A 19,546-nucleotide genomic window follows, 5' to 3' on the forward strand; every position below is an offset into this window, starting at 1 on the left:
ACCCCTGACATTTGTATATCATTAAGATGACTACCTCAACAGTACCCTCTCAGAGGTAGTCGGCAACTGTATATATCCCCACCCACCATCATGGCCAGCTGTGGCCTTAGCCCATTTGGTCCCAACAGAAAAATGTGTCAGCAAAAAAAAAAAGTGTTATGTTGTGATATGCACACACTTCCCTGTTTGCACATCAGTCAGGCTTGACTCAGAAATTCCAGCTCAGAATTCCAGTTTTATTTTTGCTGCACCTCACCACATAGAAGAAAAGAATATATTTAGCTGTTAGAAGCTAATTTAAGCAGACGTAGCCTCCAAAGTTCGTGCTCATTTTATCTTGCATTCTAGACATTGCAGGGCATGCTAATGATAAATCTTACAATAAAGCAGCTACTTACAATTTTATCTTTCAAAAGTGTGTTCATAGACATAAGATTCAAACTGACATACGAGCACGCACATGATTACCGAAATCATAGCAACAAACATGCTCAAATTTTTTTTAAATGCTCAATAAAACATGCTTAAAATATTTTTCCCCCAAAATGCTGCATCATGATATGAAAGGACAGAATCAAATATCCCTTACTGCAGGCCCTGCGATTTTCAAATGTATCGCCATTAATGCATTATAAAAAGTTATTGAAAACTAAATGGCCAACATACTTATTCGGCAGTGGATATAGGGCAAGCATATGAATTCAGATACTGACTTTGTATAAAGCGAAGAAATGCCTCTGATACTATGTTATATTCCAAGCAGAAATGTTACCATCCAAGCATTAGGCGGGTTCAACGTTTGCAATGAGAAAAATGTTCAGTAATACGCTAAACTGATCAAAAATACGCGCCCCATAGCAGAATTAAGGTACGAAGTTGCATAGATATTAAGAATTAATCGCCCCTTTTTTGCCTCTGCTTGTTTTTCCAGTACACATAGAGCTATTACAATAAGTCAACTGTTTGCTTTGCAAAGCCTCAATTTCTTAATCTTTATTTTCCCTATTGCAAATAGCTTATTCATGAGACTGGGTGTTCTTCCAAGGCAATTAAGCAAGCGCACAGTAGTTGGGTAGCACAGCGGCTAGGGAAGTGGCCTGGGCTTGCAGGTCAAAGGTCAGATGTGCCAATCCCAGTTATGGGGTGTTGCTAAAAAAAAAAAAAAATGGACCGTGTGTAAAAATGTAATCTGTGTAAGTCCTTCTGAATAAAAGAGTCTGCTAAATTCCAAAAATGTTAAAACCTAACGAGTTTTAAGAAGAACAATTGTTGTAAAAAAAAAAAATTTTTTTTTAAAGAACAAAAAAGTGCATTAACATGGCACTGTATGCAATTAAAACGGCCGTAATTAAAAGAGACTAACTGGTCTGACATTTCTCTGCCAGTGACAACTTAATTGCAGCTCTTTATTAGGTTAAAATGCACTCCTACTCCAGGCGTGGAGAGCCCCAGAGGGGTGATCTGTACAGCAGTGTGATGACACAGCAGTGTGACCCGGTCTACATTATAAAAAAAAAAAGAAAAAAAAACCTCTAACTAATGCCAGGCAGTCCATCCATTTATTATCCATTATCTAACCCACTTATCCTGGCCAGGGTCATTGGGGGGTGGTGCTGGAGCCTATCCCAGCATGCATTGGGTGAGAGGCTGGAATACACCCAAAGCTCACGCCTAGGCAATACAGACTCTCCAATTAACCTAACCTGCATGTCTTTGGACTGAAACCACACACTCAAACACACAGAAAAGGCCCCAGCCAGGATTCAAACCAGGAAGTGCGTGGTGAGCTTAAGACTATTCATTCATGGCCCTGCAAAAACAAACGGGCTATGACACGCTCAAACACCAAGGCCTCGCGCGACAATTTCTCACCAGAACATTTTTTGAAAACCCGGGCACGAGGCTTTTATGTATTTGTTTTTTATGGCTCACAAGCAGATGCAAATCGGGTCACATTTATACATTTCCGCTGTCGAATGCCGCAGTAACTTCATTATATTTAATTGTCCGGAAACTGACAGGCAATTCATCATGCGGTGTCCCCCCCCGAAGCTTCAGAGAGCAGCATCACGGAGGAACGATATCAAATAAATCTGCGGGGATTTTGTCTAAGAAATTAGCAGCATGGCTGAGTTTAATTTGTGACTCTCTCTCTTTCTCTCCATCTCTCTAGCTCTTTCGCTCTCTCTATCTCCTTCCCTGTCTCTACCTCTATCTCTCTCTATCTCTCCCTCTATCTCTCTCTCTCTCTCTCTCTCTCTCTAATGTCGATATATATGAGGAAATGCTGAGTTAATCCCTAAACTGTGAATGAGAAACAATGACTGCTTTGGTAAATCCAATACTTTGTGGCCCATTGCTCTACATCCGCGGTGTGTGGAGTTTTATCGTTTCCGACGGTTACCGTTTCACTGCCGGTTCACCGGTACCCACCTGCCCCCCCCCCCCCCACTTTACCGCAAATGACGATGAGGTCATCGACCACAACACACACCCGGAATCTTTCCGTGAGCAACAAAGGAATTTCAACTTCAAAAAATAGGGTTGACCAAAGGCATTTTTTGAAAGAAACGAACTCGTCTGCCCTGTGAATGTTTGGCGTGTTAAACTAAACACCTGCAAGAAAACGTACGGGGAAAAAAAACCAATCATGAATCCGGACTGTTTTAGGATACAATACCGCGTTTGTACTTCAAACAGAAGTGTTGGTTTCCTTTGCAGTGAGCGCGTAAAAAAAAAAAAGCCAGGGAAATGCTGAAGACCTTAAACCTACATCGCAAACTTCTACTCACTATCAAACAGCCACAGGGCGCGGGTACCATAGCCACCCCGTCTCGAAGAGATGGTGCGAGCTGGACGCGCGAGCCGGCATCAGGGGCTCGACACCGCTGCCGGGGCGACCTTCAGTGCCGTTACTCCATTAATAACCCGGCGTAATGGGGCTCAGGACTGGAACCGCCGAGTCCGGGACCTTCCATGGGGGGACGAGGCTGCCCCACGGGGAGCCGACATTAGCACGGATGAATAAACCCGAGGGTGAATGCTTGATCTGCTTTGGACCCTCGTCTTAAATTTGGGACAGGCAGTATGGCGGGCCTTCGGCTGGGATTGGGCGGTTAACGAGGAGGGACCGGGAACGAGAAACCGGAAAAAAAAACTTGTCTGCTGATTTTGTCTGTGTGTGTGTGTGTGTGTGTGTATATGTGTGTGTGGAGCAGGAGTGTGGTGTGCTGATGGCTGCTGTCGGCGCGTGTGCGTGTTATGTGGTGTGTGTCAGTTAGGGTGTATGTGGATGGGGGTGGCTGGTGGCAAACGTTGTGTGATGTTATGTGTTGTGTGTGTGTGTGTGTGTGTGTGTGTGTGAGTAATGTGTGTGTGTGTCTAAGTGTATGTGTGTGTGTGTGTGCAGGTACATGTGTGTGTGTGTCTAAGTGTATGTGTGTGTGTGTGTGTGTGTGTGAGAGTGTGGGTGTGCGTGTGTGTGTGTGTGTGCGTGTGCGTGAGTGTGGGTGTGTGTGTGTGTGTGTGTGTGTGCGTGAGTGTGGGTGTGCGTGTCTGCTAGGGTTGGCCTCCTCGGAGTTTTGATAGATGTTCCTTGCTAGCTGCTCCACACAGTGGCCAAAGTGTGGCTATTCCCCTGCTGCAACCTTTCAAACTGTGTCATTTTTCTTACCGCTACCAGATAAAGACATCCAATGATACTTTAATGAAAATGAATGAAGGAGATATGATTAGTGACCACAGACCAAAGTCCCCGTCCAAGGAGAGAACTAATCATATTCTTATTGCTTTGCCTGGGGTAACCCACATTCTGTAGCATATATCACAAGAAAGTTAAATGAAGCAATGGAAAAGGTGACTTGGTGTTAACTGTTTGGACTGGGGCGGGGCAGGGATCAATAATAGCATAAGTCTCTGAGACGTGATTGGCTCTCCGCTCAACCGGCCCAGAGGATCGCACCAATCGGGCGGCCAAAAGCTGTGATGTCATAACCACCAGGAGACTTTCATATGACTTCGTCCTCCCGACCTCTGCCGTGTAAAAACGGGGTGTGATGCGTTTCCTGTCGTCTGTGACGGCGCATGATTGTGTGGGTACTCGTGTCAGACGTAATCCCTAAATCACTCTGCCTTTAATTAACTTTCTACGCTCCCGCCCCGCCATCTTCGTTCCACCGTTTTCTTTTTTTCTTCCCATCCCAGGTCCTTCCACCAAAGTCATTTTTAATTTCCATGCCAACGTCCACGACAACAAGAAACGGATGTGTTTCAAACTGCTCGTTGGAGGAGGACACATACACGACAAACTGCACACAGCGGCGACAGTATCGCGGGCCGCTTGTTGCCTAGCGCTACAGACAAGACAACAACGGCTGTTTTGATTCGTCTCGATCGATAGATCTGTAAAGCAATTCGTCGTTAGCGGGTAAACGCATACGGTGATTGGCAGTCGTGATTGGACGCAAAAGCGTAAGCTTTCACGGAAGTTCACACAAATAAAAAAAACCGTTGAACAAACCGAATTTAAACAGTTTGAAGGCATTGTGTGGCGAGATCTCACTGAGAAGGCCCTCATTTGTCATCGTTACTCTTTGTTTGGCATTAAGCCCACAAACTGCCCATTGCCAGAATCCTCAGGGAGACAGCACAGAGTAAAAAAAGTAAGCGAAAAAACATCGGAAATTACTAGACTATGTTTGTGAATATAAATAACTTTGCAGCGAAAAGGAAACAAAAAACTAATGCTAGCATTCATTATCACAAAAAGTGTAATAACATATTTCTGTCAAAGGAAAATTACATTATTGTTTACCCACGTCACCTATTAACCGGAACGTCAGTTTTTGGTTTATGATAACAGAAAGCAGTTATAGTGTAAGCAGGACTAAAATAAATCAAAGCACTAATTTAGTCAAAAACAAAATGGCGGGCATTGTCGGGTTGAATGGCCTGTTCCCGTCATTATGTTATATTATTACGTTATGAAACTAATTTGTGTTTCGTCTGCAGTCGGCACTTGGCGCTCGAGTCACAGGCGATTCTGAAACCGGGACGACGATGTTAAAATAAACCCGCCGCGTATCTTTCACGGATGAAACCGATGACAGGTAACGCGGCCTATCGTGTCACAGCTCGTGGCATAACTGTGCATGGCTAATTCTTTGCACCTGGTTTCCAACGCTACGTTGTCGCACAGCTACCTGATTTAAGAAGCCGCTGATGGCAGGATTCTGTTCAACAGCCCCAACCTTGAGGGAGAACTCACAGACTGACGTAAGCGTGAAAACGACATCGGAGGTAAGGTGTGGAGGGGTTGGGGGGGGGGGGGGGGACTTTACCTATTTCCGTTATTTTGAAACACGTCACGTCATAGCCAGGAAAGCACACGAGCGCTCTGAGCGGCGCTAACGTGCGACACGCTCTTATCCGTGCGACGCTGAGCCCGGGCTATATTTGGGACTGCCGTCTAACTGTATCTTAAAAAAATAATAATAAAAATAAAATAAAAAATTACATTCTGTGCCGCTTCGAGGCGCGTCTGTGAAGCGAGCCCACCAAGAGAAGGAGAAAAAGGGGAACAGGGTTCGAGAGTTATCGCTCCGCACAGAGCCGCGCACTGCATAGGATAAGCCATTGCTATGACCCCCTCCGCAGCCCTCTGAAACAGCACAATACCTCTCAGGGGTATAATGGACGCCTAATGATTTTTTAATGAATACGGACGGATGCGTCGTTAATGCCCTCGGCCAGTTTGCTGTATGACCCTTAATGAGCGCAAGGCTCAAAAAGATTAAATTGTGAGGTGGGGCGTGGAACGAGGAACCGGCCTCAGGCCAAACGTTACCGCTACGGCTACCGAGAGGAAGGAGCGGCCATGTTGCTTTCGTACGAATACGTATGAAACTTTGGGAAACTAAAATCTAAACGCACGTTTAAAAAAAAAACAAAAAAGCATAACGGTACGAGATGAGTTAACAAACCATTAGTAAAAGCCTTTATTAAGCACCATCTCCTGTTACTTGTCATTAATCCTAAACAAAATGAGGATGAGGACCATTATTCATGATGAATTGGATTTGGTAGTACAACACAGACAAAAGGCTACGTACATTTAGTATGACTCGTGGCTGCTGGATGAGCCATTCTGCTTAGGCAATGGGGCGGTGTTTTGGCACGTGGATAGATTTTGGACAGTGTTAGGGGTGACGACCGTGGTGGCTGGTAGACCCCCCCCCCAGAGAGCGACATACAAATTAAGTCAGCCAGCCGGGAGGGTGACAGCTTCTCACCCTCACCGTGCAGCAGCAACACCCCCCCCCCCCCCTCGCCCCCACCTACACCCCCGCCCCCCGCCCCCTCCGGTGTTCAGTCGCATCCCCACGAGTCCCTGCGTTAAGTGGCACATGAGGTGTCTTCCTCTGACTCACGTCTGTGTGAGCGAGAGGCGATAAGAAGCGGCGGCTGGATGACATCACACACTTTTCCGCGGAAAGAGCGCACGCTCGTCTCCTCTGTTCGTCTGAATTGACATTAGGGCGTCGTGGCAACACGGTGCCGAGAAACATATCAATGGCCATTCCTAAATGGGTGAGAAAAAGTATACGTGTAATTACACGTTACATGAAGGCCACAGAATAAAATTGATCGGACGCACATGTAACATGAAGGCTATTCATGTAGCCTATTTCAACATATGGAAGCTAGTAATGTAAATATAGCATGAATTTAAGAAAATTCATACATAAATTATTTTTCAAGTTTTCTATAAGGAAGGTCCTCAGTAACATTGTACTGTTTATAAATCATTATTAGCAAATATATTAACAAAGGCCATTATCTAAGGTGCTGTATGTAGACGCATCCCGTACATAATTTTTTTATTTTTTTATTTTTTTAAAGCCTGGTATTTAAAAGAGACATGTTGTGTTCTGTGAAATCAGGTTAATCTGAAACACTTCATTTGCTGAAATGAAGTGGAGAGAGGAGGTAAGAGGAGCGGCTGGATCTGGCCCTGCAGGGGTGTGCTGCTTTTTAGTTTTCACATTTGAATAAGATGCTCAGACCGTAGAAGACAGGCCATTTAACTGCGTGAACGACTTCTTTATTTCATCAATTAAGTGCCGGGCAACATCAAAGACAATTCGGAACCCGTGGCTCTCTGGGACCCGGGGATGGCGTTAGAGGTTTGATGGACAGCCGAGACACTGCTCAAACATTAATTTAAAAAAAAAATCGTAAACACCACAACCACCTACAGTATGTTACTCAAGGCCAACTTACTTTGCAGTCCATTACAGTACATTCGTCTTTTAAATCGTAAACATCACAGCCACCTACGGTATGTTACTCAAGGCCAACTTACACTGCAGTCCATTACAGTACATTCGTCTTTTAAATCGTAAACATCACAGCCACCTACGGTATGTTACTCAAGGCCAACTTACACTGCAGTCCATTACAGTACATTCGTCTTTTAAATCGTAAACACCACAACCACCTACGGTATGTTACTCAAGGCCAACTTACACTGCAGTCCATTACAGTACATTCGTCTTTTAAATCGTAAACACCACAACCACCTACGGTATGTTACTCAAGGCCAACTTACACTGCAGTCCATTATAGTACATTCGTCTTTTAAATCGTAAACACCACAACCACCTACAGTATGTTACTCAAGGCCAACTTACACTGCAGTCCATTACAGTACATTCGTCTTTTAAATCGTAAACACCACAACCACCTACAGTATGTTACTCAAGGCCAACTTACACTGCAGTCCATTACAGTCCATTCGTCTTTTAAATCGTAAACACCACAACCACCTACGTTATGTTACTCAAGGCCAACTTACACTGCAGTCCATTACAGTACATTCGTCTTTTAAATCGTAAACACCACAACCACCTACACTATGTTACTCAAGGCCAACTTACACTGCAGTCCATTGCGGTACATTCGTGTGTCAGTTTGGCGCTGCACAGAATGAAAGCATAGTGGTAAAAATGGCGTAGTGCTCTTGAGCAGGTGCAAAGTAGCCGCTGGATCCCTAACGGCTAATGTGACAATTGAGTTAACAGATAGCAGCGGGAACCCTGGTATGAAATTACCTTGGATGTGACCACCTGAGAAGGCTAATATCCAGCTACGTCGCTACTGGATACGCATTTAAAAAAGGGGACAGCACCGCCGTACACATTTTGCCCAGTAATTTGTATTGAGTTTCCAACCACTGCCTGAACAAAAAGCATACAGCGAATGGTAAATGGACTGCATTTATATAGCGCTTTTATCCAAAGCGCTTTACAATTGGGGCGACATAGCTCAGGAGGTAAGACCGATTGTCTGGCAGTCGGAGGGTTGCCGGTTCAAACCCTGCCCTGGGCATGTCGAAGTGTCCTTGAGCAAGACACCTAACGCCTAATCCCTAACTGCTCTGGTGAATGAGAGGCATCAATTGTAAAGCGCTTTGGATAAAAGCGCTATATAAATGCAGTCCATTTACAATTGATGCTTCAAATTCACCAGAGCAATTAGGGGTTAGGGGTCTTGGCTCAGGGACACTCCGACACGCCCAGGGCGGGGGATCGAACGGGCAGCCCTCCAACTGCCAGACAAGCGCTCTTACGTCCTGAGCTATGTCGCCCCACTGAAGCACTGAAGGAATTCACGGTCACATACTCCATCTTCGCTCGTGATGCGGCAGCCACAATCCAGTGACCAACATGTCTCTCATACCCCTCAATACCCAACTCCTACATTTCCTACACATTTTAGGCCTCTAGCAGAGGCCCATACTCACTGTGACAGCTCCAGTTCTTTATTTAAAAATAAAATTACTAATCCGTTTACACACCTATATATGTATTTACTGTAAAAATGTTTTGAATATATGTTTTTTTTTTTTATCGAAGCATTTCAGGTTTTAAGTACCTTGCTCAAGGCTACAGCAACAGTACCGCCCCCACCTGGGAATTGAACCTGCAACCTCTGTTATAAGCCAGGCTCCCTACCCATTACTCTACCTTTGCCGCTGCTGACAGCTCCCGCATGTTAAAGTACCATGAGGAATGGAACAAGGAAAAGTTTAAGCTTTTGCAGTAACCACTCAGACAATGCCTTTTTACGAATCCCAGCCACCATCACATGAATTTTGCAAGATGTAGAGGGGTGGGTGAATCCCCAAGAACGTATGTACGCTGATCCAAGAAGACTTCTCGCCGCTCGTACGATAATACATGTATACCATAACATAAAAGGAAATTATATCAGACAGATAAATGTTATGGTAATGTAGTGCAAATTGAGTTAGACTGATATACGACTCATCCGAAAAGAGTTATACATTTCCAAGAGTCCAAGACCTGTTTTTCCAACCCCTGAGGTGTTTTTTTTTTTTTTTGGACTGTAAAGGTTTTCTGTGAGTATCTCCAGAATGTGAATGATCATTATTTCTCACTGCAGTGCCTCCAGTGAATAAAATCTTCCTTCACAAAAAGCATCTGCTTTATCTGGTGACTCTGTGGGGAATATACAATCTTCTCTTAAAATTTTTTAAAAAAATTTAATTTTAAAGAGGAGAGCGTACTCCATATCAAAGGGAGCAGCCTGAATTAACCAATTTAGCAGCTTGACAATCCACTCATTAAGCATCAGGCTGGATAATTCTGACTGGTAATGACTCAAACAAAATGGGGAAAAAAAGCACTTTCAGATTTAATGAAAGCCTCAGACAGAGAGTAAAGGTACAGGCGAGAGAGGCCATTACACTACCCGAGAGCGCGAGGCTGACTACGGCTCTCTCTTCCTTCTGCAAACCCTGAAAATGACTATCCCCCCATCCCATCCATCCATCCATCCATTATCGATGCCCGCTTATCCTGGGCAGGGTCGCAGGGGATGCTGGAGCCTATCCCAGCGTGCATTGGGGCGAGAGGCAGGAATACACGCTGGACAGGTTGCCAATCTATCGCACAGCATTCTCTCACACACTCATACCTAGGGGCAAATTTAGAGTTTCCAATTAGCCTGACCTGCATGTCTTTGGACTGTGGGAGGAATCCGGAGTACCTGGAGAAAACTCACCAGTTATTAGTTATTATTATTAGCTGAGGATGATTATCCTTTTTGTTTCCTGAGATACATTATTAGGTTATCCAGTTAGAATTGTAGTTTGTTTTGTATTTGGTTGATTTGAAAACAGTGAAATACGCAGGAACTTAAAAAAAAATATATCAGTAACAATTCCATTTAACCTTTGGCTTAGTGCTAGTTAAATCAAATTGAATCTTTAACAGGTAACATCGGTAACATTTGATAGCTTAAATCGATCATTTAAAAAAGTAGGCTTTCCAGATCTTCATCTTTTTCTTCTTCAAAGTACTAATAGCAGTAGCAGCACATGCATTAAATTTATTATGCTTGCATGTTATGTGTTGCGGACCTGGCCGCTGATCTATGCATTATAATTACAATAAAACTGCAAGTAAATAAATACATAAATAAACATCATAATCTAAGGCATGAAACAAAAACAAGTGAACCATCCACATTTCCCCCAGAGCGGAAGCACGTCGCAGAAGCCGATGACGTCTCTCCCCCCAGGTGTTTCGTTTTAAAACAGTACCCGTCCGCGCGCAAAAACCGCTCTCACGGACTAATCCCCCAGAAGCACAGACGGGGGGTTGATGATGAAGCGGGTCTTCGCGCCAGCCCCCCTTTCTCCGACCCCCGGCGGCGTACGCTACCGCCATTTACTAACGGCAAAGCAAAGCGTGATTTCTGCGAGCCGAACACGGCCCCCGGCCGCCACGGCTTTTACACGCCGGGGATTAGTCCAAAATGGACGGCGGCGGGTCTCGGCTGAGCGGATACGCGCGCCGCGTTCCGCCCGGCTCTCCGTCGCCGTGTTGCTACGCAGCCTCTGGACGCACCTGTTGTAAAAATAAAACAGGTACGGTCCCGGCGAGACGCACGGAATATTTCATGAGCTGGAGAAAAAAAAAAACATCTGGAAGCTTCTGTGAACTCCCCTCCCCCCCCCACCCCCCAACGGCCCCCTACCCAGCCCCACTACCCCAGTCACACGAGCAGGTGACAACATAACAACCACAGGGGAGAACATAACAACACTCGCATCCTGAACACATCCCCCACCCCCCCCACCAATATCATCAGAACCACCGCCTCCTGAAATGCAGACAGTTTCTACAGTATTTCCTTTTTTTTCCCACATATACTCCTGTCCTTGCTTTCAGTGTCCTGTAAAATGAGCCCTGCTGGTCCTGCTGTTGGAATAGCAGAACGCAACGCAGAACACAGAGGCTTTGCCCTTTTTATAACAAATAACTTACAATTAAAAAACAAGAACAAGCTGCAAGCCGCTGCACTGTACCTTCAGTTAATCAGTTCTCTTTCTCTCTCTCTCTCTCGCTCTCTCGGTGTGTGTGTGTCTGTGTGCAGCATGTTGTTTTGTTTATTAGTACATCTTTATTAAATTATTAAATCAGTCAATCAGTACGTATTCAGTTATATTAATTCACTATCCACAGGAGAATGAAACCTAATTTACATTGTCACTTTGATCATGTAAATGTGATGCATGTATCCCAGACTGCAACGCTGCGAACAATGGCTGTTATGTTCCTCAGACACATCTTCATTACTGAAGATTTAATAAAAACAAATCACAATGCTTTCACGAAGTTTACTACATATCGCAAGGAAACACACAGTTCGATATGGGTGACACTGCATGCACATTTCCACAAACACTGCAATGGACAATGTGAGTGACAGGTCAAGCGCACAAATTATTAATTGGATTCCTGGAACGACAAGCTCCTGGATTACTCATGCACAGATACAGGAAGTGGGGGATGGTGGGACACAGTTTCTTTTTTTTGGGGATGGCTCCAAAACATCGGTTGCCATGTACTTAGATTTTGGCAATTCATGAAGAATATTAACCTGGCTATGAGAATACAAAACTGGGACAGATTTAGTGACAACACAACAGGATCACTGCTGCGTGTTCACAAAAGCCAAGTCTAGTCAGAATCTGTGAGCGGAAACAAGTCTCAGTAAACATGGAGGATTTGGTGCCAGCATCGGCTGCCAGCGAAAGCTTAACATCTGAGATTTGAACGGCAGATGACTTCGCGAGATCAATGAAAGACATCTGCATCATTCTTACACAGTGTATCAGTGAGCAAACACCACAATCCTTTCTAAATCCATTTTAAAGTCTTCATTATTATTATTTTTTTTTTTGCAATGTCTCAGAAAAAAGATTTAATTGAATTACTTAAATGTTTCATTAAATGTTTCATCCAAAGTACATTGATGGGCGACAGTGTAGCATAGTAGGTAAGGTGCTGGTCTTGTAAAAGGTCACAGGTTTGGTTCCCGGGTGGGACACTGCCGTTGTACCCTTGAGCAAGGTACGTAACCTGCATTGCTTCAGTATATATCCAGCTGTATAAAAGGATGCAATGGAAATGTTGTGTAAAAAAAAGTTGTGTAAGTCACTCTGGATAAGAGCGTCTGCTAAATGCCTGTGGCGTAATGTAACTATGCGCTAATGTACCAAACATAAATTTTGCACGGTCAAAAGTATTATTATCATCATAAATAGGCAAAACTGAATCCACTCATCCTGATTGTCACAGGTTTAAAAAAAAAAAAAAAAAACCCATCTCACTGTTTATGCTGCAGCAGTGGCTACAGAAAGGACAAAATGCAATAGATGTGTTGTATCAACAGGCCAGCTCGCCATTGGCTGAATCGTGAGTCGACACTAACGTACGACAGTGCTGATTGGCTTTGTTGTTTTCTCGATATCAGCTCTGCTATCCGAGCGAGGCCAGTGCAACTGAAGCGCTTATAATCCCCAAACAGCTTGACAGCAGACAAGACGGACAAATGCTGCCTTCGCTCCTCTTCTTCTCTACTCCCTCCGAGAGAGAGAGAGAAACAAACAAAGCGTCCATTTTAAAATGTGCTTTTATTCATTGATTTAAAAAAAAAAAAAAAAAAACATTTTCCATTAGAAATACTGGGCATGGAGAACTACATAATATAACTAGAATAATGTCTGTTAGAATAATTGGTTTATAAAAGTACTATACAGATAGTTGTTATTATTATTTCTTCTGTTGTTGTTGATCAGTAACCGTTCGTGTTAGAATCGCTATTGCCGCCAAATTAGAATTGCACTCCAGAAGCACTGCATTGATAGTTATAGTCAACCTGTATTGTTTTTATCTTTTATCTTATAACCCCACTACTCTGCCAGCTATCGATCAGCAGCTAGCTTCACTGGTGAATTCATATATTAGCATTACTGCACACAACATGTTTAACCATTAAAATTACACATTATTTGTATAACAGCACGTAAGCTGTTAATGGGGATCTCTTTAACTTTACTAAACCAGCAACACTGAGTAAGATTGTCAGTGGCTTGCCAACTGTAGCGTTAGCTTTTTGAAATTGGAATTGGCACCACTCATGCACCACACAAGTGAGCCATTTGGACCAACCAATCAGAACTACGTAGGGCAGCCGGCGAGAATGTGATTGGCTAAGCACACTGCATTAACACGGCTGTAGTGGAACGCTTGATAGAAAGTGTAAGGGGGGGGGAAAAAACAGGAATCAAAAGGGAACTTTTAGATATTTCGTGAAAAGGGCAGGAGCTGCAGGCAAGCGGACTTATGTCATTGTGTTTCAGTAGGGTTGTAACCCTGCTTATGAAAAAGCTAATTATGATTGGTCACATTCGCAGGTTATTTCTTTTCATTCTCTAATTGACCGAATTAGAGAAAAAGAAGAACAATCCAAGAAAAAGTGGCAACCTTTCTGGAAAAAAAAAAGATATTTTCAACGTCGAGAACACCTTTCGACTTGCTTGAAGAATAAACACTGCCATAAATAACACGGACGGCAGTCGGCTCGTAGGAACACACTCTGCGCATTAAGGCGCATGCACATGAGGGCACGACGGCAGGAACACCGCTGAAAGCGGCTGTGTTTTTTAAAGAATTTTCCCCGAGCAAACAAATAAGGCGGTGGGGAAGAGGCTCCGGGGGGCTTTTTAAGGGAACGCACATAGCCGCTACGCTACCGCTACCTCAGAGGGAACAGGCGATTCAGCACTCACAGGCTTTCATTACTGCCTGCCGAAGGGCAAAAGCTAATGCAGAAATAACCATTTACAGGCGCCGCCGCCGCGAACGTCTCGACGGGTTCCACCCTTAAATTCCATTTCTAGCGCACGAGGTGGTTTTCCAGTAGATTTAGCTTTTAAAGCACTAATGCACTAGTACATCTGGTTAATATAACATTCTTTTTTTTTTTTTGGTTGTTGTTGTTGTCCATAAGCTGCCTTTCCCAGACACACACGCACGCACAGTGAAAAAAAAAAAAAATAAATAAAAAAACGAACCCATTCAGCAGAAAAGCACGAAAGCATTTGGAATAAAAACCTCTCCACGGTCACAGCCGACGCCACTGGCTGTACGAGTCCTCTCGAAGCCCCCTGCTTTCCTCTCACGTTACGCAAAAAAAAAGAATGAAAGGGGTTCAGCCTGACATGGCGGTGGAGTGCCGTCAGGGAGAGCAGAGACTCAGATTCGTGTTTGTTACCGCGTGCTGCGCGATACGAGACAGGCCTTGGCTCCAGCACTACAATCAGAGGGGCGTTTAGCCAGCTGGCTCCGGCAGCGACTGTTTCTGGCTGCAGTGTGTTTTCAGTGAGATGCTCATTCGCTGCCCTGTCGCTTGCTGTTCTTTGCCTAAACCCACGGTAAGTAAAGCTGTTCTTTACAGTGCCCATGGTGAGTAAAGCTGTTCTTTACCTGTACCCAAAGGAAGTAAAGCTGTTCTTTACCTGTACCCAAGGGAAGTAAAGCTGTTCTTTACCTAAACCCATGGTAAGTAAAGCTGTTCTTTACAGTGCCCATGGGAGGTAAAGCTGTTCTTTACGTGTACCCATGGTAAGTAAAGCTGTTCTTTACCTGTACCCAAGGGAAGTAAAGCTGTTCTTTACAGTGCCCATGGTAAGTAAAGCTGTTCTTTACCTATACCCATGGGAAGTAAAGCTGTTCTTTACCTGTACCCATGGGAGGTAAAGCTGTCCTTTACCTGTACCCAAGAGAAGTAAAGCTGTTCTTTACCTGTACCCATGGGAGGTAAAGCTGTTCTTTATAGTGCCCATGGTAAGTAAAGCTATTCTCTACCTATACCCACGGGAAGTAAAGCTGTTCTTTACCTGTACCCATGGGAAGTAAAGCTGTTCTTTACTCTTGCCTATGGCAAGTAAAGCTGCTTTTTACAGTGCCCACGGTAAGTAAAGCTGTTCTTTACCATGTCCACGGTGGTAAATAAGGCTGTTCTTTACCATGTTCACGGTGGTAAGTAAAGCTGTTCTTTGTTGCCTAAAACGTCAGGCACACACTTATGTATAGTAAGTCCCGCTGGAGAACAATGTCTGCCAAATGAGTAAATATAGATTTAAATGTGCCATTCATCCGCTGCAGTGCAAGCACTCTGAATCTTTCATCAATTCAGAGTGGTGGGCTATATGGCGCACACACACACACACACACACACACACACACGGACGCGGCGTCGACTAGCCTTCATATTCTAATTAAATGCCATTTAATTTGAATTAAATGCCAGTGCCTGTCAACAGGGAATATCTACAGACGCATTACAATTCCATCACAGTGCTTTTAAATGTGTGACAGAAAGGAAAAAAAAAAACACCCATCCATTTAAGTCGGCTGAAAACGTATCATTATGTTATTACATTTCCTGTGACCCACCTGCTGGATCCAAAATGGCCGCCGCAGGGAGAACGATTCATGTCTGGTTCTTAATTAGCTGACCACTCTCTAACCCGACCTAAATAACTCAAGAGAATCCACCCCGCAAAAAAAAAAAAAAGACATTAAAAGACATTTCTTGTCGGGCGAGAGTCGGGGAGTTAAAATTTAATTAGACATCTTTCATCTTTAAGGTGCCCGAAAGGCACGGTCTGATTTCACCATTTGTTCGTTTATCACCGTTTTTTTTTAATGTGCTTATTTGTTTAATTTAAAAACAAACGAAACGAAACGCGTTCGTAAAAAAGACGCGGGGGATTTTGACGGACGGCCACGGGCCGCGGCGTCAGATCAGCGATCGCCCGCTACGAGAGCGGAGGCTCAAAGGGGCGATCTGGCGCACCCCCGAGCTCGTCGCCACGGCGACCGTGACTTCCTGTTCGGTCTTCCTGTCAGATCCGTTTAAAAAAGGGGTGAAGGTCGCCGCCAACAATGCTGCCCGCCCAGAAAACTCGGAGACCAGAGCGCCGTTTGAAATTAGTCCCTCTGCCAAAAACTTCGCAGCTCTGAACAGCTGCCACGGCTGCGAAGTAGCCAACATTTGAGAAGCCCTTAATTTAACCTGTCGTATTCTGCCAATTCTTTTAGCGCAGAGATAAATATTTCTCTGCTATTTTCTCCCGAAACGAATTATGTGACAGCTTCGTCTTGCCATGGATGTGATATGACCGTTTTTTTTTTGTTTTTTTTTCCTGAAGATCATTTTTCTGTGGCTAGTAAATGACTTCATCTAGAGACTTATTAATCTGATTAGCAATTATCAATAGACTGACACACAACGAGTGCATGATGGAATCATCAACACTTGGAACTTGTTTACACTCACTTTATAAATATTGATTCATTTTAATTGCAACCTGGCGATTAGCATAGGATGTGGAGTCATCCAGCTCATTAGAACACAGATGGATATAGACATCGGCTAACGACTGCGAAATATGCTGTTCAATATGCCGTTTTGTTGTTTTGGTGAAATTCACCGAAACTTTATTTACACCTATGATTTAATTACATTTACGGAGGCTAATTTATGGACGGATATAATTGAAATAGTAATTCATCCATTATCTAACCCAAAGTATTCCTGGTCAGGGTCACAGGAGGTGCTGGAGACTATCCCAGCATGCAGTGGGCGAGAGGCAGGAATACACGCTGGACAACTCGCCAGTCCATTGCAGGGCACACACACCATTCACTCACACACTTAAAGGATAAAATTTGTGTCACTTTAAATGTAGCTTTGACACAAAATGTGCTGAAAGGAACACAAAAGTAGTATCATAAAAATCATACTGGATGTTAAGCCATCCTTTTTGAGAGCGCACACAGTAAATCGTAAATAGATGAAAAAAAAAACAAAAGCATTTCAATGCCAATGTCTGACAGGGACAAAAAGGGGAACTGGAAAGGACTCTGCAGTTCTCCCATGCCGGTATGAAAAAGATGTCCTCACAGTTGCTGTCAAATATTCTCATCATTCGGAGGCCTTTTTGCACACAGAATTAATGCTTCCTGCCAGATCCTCTTGGCAGTGATGAATGTCATAATTAAGCTGTCATGTCAAACACACACACACACACTCTGATTTTTGCTTAGAAGTTACACCAGAGTAAGTGACAAAAGGTACAGAACAGAGCTGTCTAAAATGTGTGAAAGACAGCGAAATGTCCAGTGCTGTTATTCAACTTCCAGGCACTTTAAATAGCTCATCTTAGACAAACAGGGGTCAAATGTACAATATCCAACCTAAATGAGCTCTATCAGAGCTAAATGTACCATATGAGAGTCAAATGTGCTATATCAGGCTAAAATGTGCACAATCATAGTTAAATATACTCTATCAGACTTAAATGTGGTCCATCGGAGCTACATGCACTATATGAGAGTCAAATGTACTACAGTATATCAGACTGAAATGTACGCAATCAGAGTTAAATATACTCTATCAGACTTAAATGTGCTCTCAGAGCTAAATGTGCAACATCCGTACATGTGCTCTGTCATAGATAAATGCACTATATCAGAATTAAATGTATGATATTAGAACTTAATGAGCTATCAGAGTTGACTTAACACCCAACATATTACTGCTCATGGGTCACCTAAGGTACTTTGTACTACAGCTATAACTACAAGGGCCTCTGTATATTTTCAATGAACAGATAGATTTTTAGATGGATATATGTACCTGTGATAATGCTGTACCAGTGGACAGGTGTTGCAGGTACAGTATGTACCTGTGATAATGCTGTACCAGTGGACAGGTGTTGCACGTACAGTATGTACCTGTGATAATGCTGTACCAGTGGACAGGTGTTGCAGGTATGTACCTGTGATAATGCTGTACCAGTGGACAGGCGTTGCAGGTATGTAGCTGTGATAATGCTGTACCTGTGATAATGCTGTACCAGTGGACAGGCGTTGCAGGTATGTAGCTGTGATAATGCTGTACCAGTGGACAGGTGTTGCAGGTACAGTATGTACCTGTGATAATGCTGTACCAGTGGACAGGTGTTGCAGGTATGTACCTGCGATAATGCTGTATCAGTGGACAGGTGTAGGGAAGCACTTCCCGGCTCGCCCGTAGGCAATGCCGCCAGAACAAACAAACTGCCGTTTCAAATGAAGCCGCTCAAAAAGAGCGTGAGGACAGCTCCTCCGGTGATATGATGAAGGAGCGCGGAAATTGCCTCGCATTTGCACTTTTATTGCGTTGCCAAGCGACACGTGTGAAATACCGATGCCTTTTCAGCAGACGCCCCCCTCCCCAGAAGCGTCAGCGCTGCGAACGGCGTCGTATCTCTCTCAAAATAAAAAACCAAAAGAGAACAGATTTGTGCCAAACGATCAGAGACAACCCCCCCCCCACCCGCCCCCAACCCGCTTACCAAATGCCACGTAGAACTCTTCCTTGGATAAGTGTTTGTCAGCGTTGCCGTCGTCGAACTTCAGAAGGTCAAACGGCGTGCAGTCGGAGAAGTCTTTGAACGGGCCCTGCTGTTTGACTATCTGTGAGAAGTAGAAGAATTGAGATACGATGTAAATGGGATACAGTGCTGCTATTACTGCCAAATGAAGTTTCAAGAGTTTCAGATACATTGCTTGGGGGCCTAATACAAAGTTTTGGGCCTATTCTAAGCAGGGGGAGGGGAGATTGAGATCACGGAGGAGGAGGTGGTGGGGGGGTGACTGTCATCGCAGAACGAGGAAAAGGTGGGGGGTGGGGTGGTGGGGTACATTGTCGATTCTCTCTGGGGCCCCTTACGTGCGGGGCTTGTAAACAGTTATGAATACTGATTTAAAGCAAATTCTGCTTTCACGAATAACTACATTATTTACGTTTATTTATAATTTATTTCCCTCGCTGTATTTCCCCTCAGATCGTATCTTAATCCCCTCCTTAGAAAGCGGAGCGGAGCGACCAGACTCTGGGTCTCTAACGGCATTTCAGCGTATGACAGGTAAAAACTCTGCTCTGCTATCGCGGGGTGTAAACAAAGTGAGGCTCGTATGATGAATCTCAGTGAAGCATAAAGGTTGGGAGGGAGTTTTCCTTCTCTTTCCTCGTCCAGGCTAATGCGCGTTCGATAGCCCACGCAAGCATCTCTGATGCGCGCACGCACACGATCCAGGGCGAACGCAAAGAAAGACAG

At 44.2% G+C, this 19,546-nt stretch overlaps 1 protein-coding gene across 5 annotated transcripts in view; it reads right to left on the minus strand.

Moving 5' to 3' along the window:
* LOC135255816 (follistatin-related protein 5-like) overlaps window positions 1–19,546 on the minus strand; it is a 174,632-nt gene that overhangs the window by 52,630 nt on the left and 102,456 nt on the right. For all 5 annotated transcript variants that reach the window (XM_064337489.1, XM_064337487.1, XM_064337486.1 and 2 more), the window contains exon 6: window positions 18,782–18,902. In XM_064337489.1, the coding sequence (XP_064193559.1) occupies window positions 18,782–18,902 (121 nt within the window). The remainder of the gene's footprint in view (window positions 1–18,781; window positions 18,903–19,546) is intronic.

Source organism: Anguilla rostrata, chromosome 5, assembly GCF_018555375.3.
Source record: "Anguilla rostrata isolate EN2019 chromosome 5, ASM1855537v3, whole genome shotgun sequence".
NCBI lineage: Eukaryota > Metazoa > Chordata > Actinopteri > Anguilliformes > Anguillidae > Anguilla > Anguilla rostrata.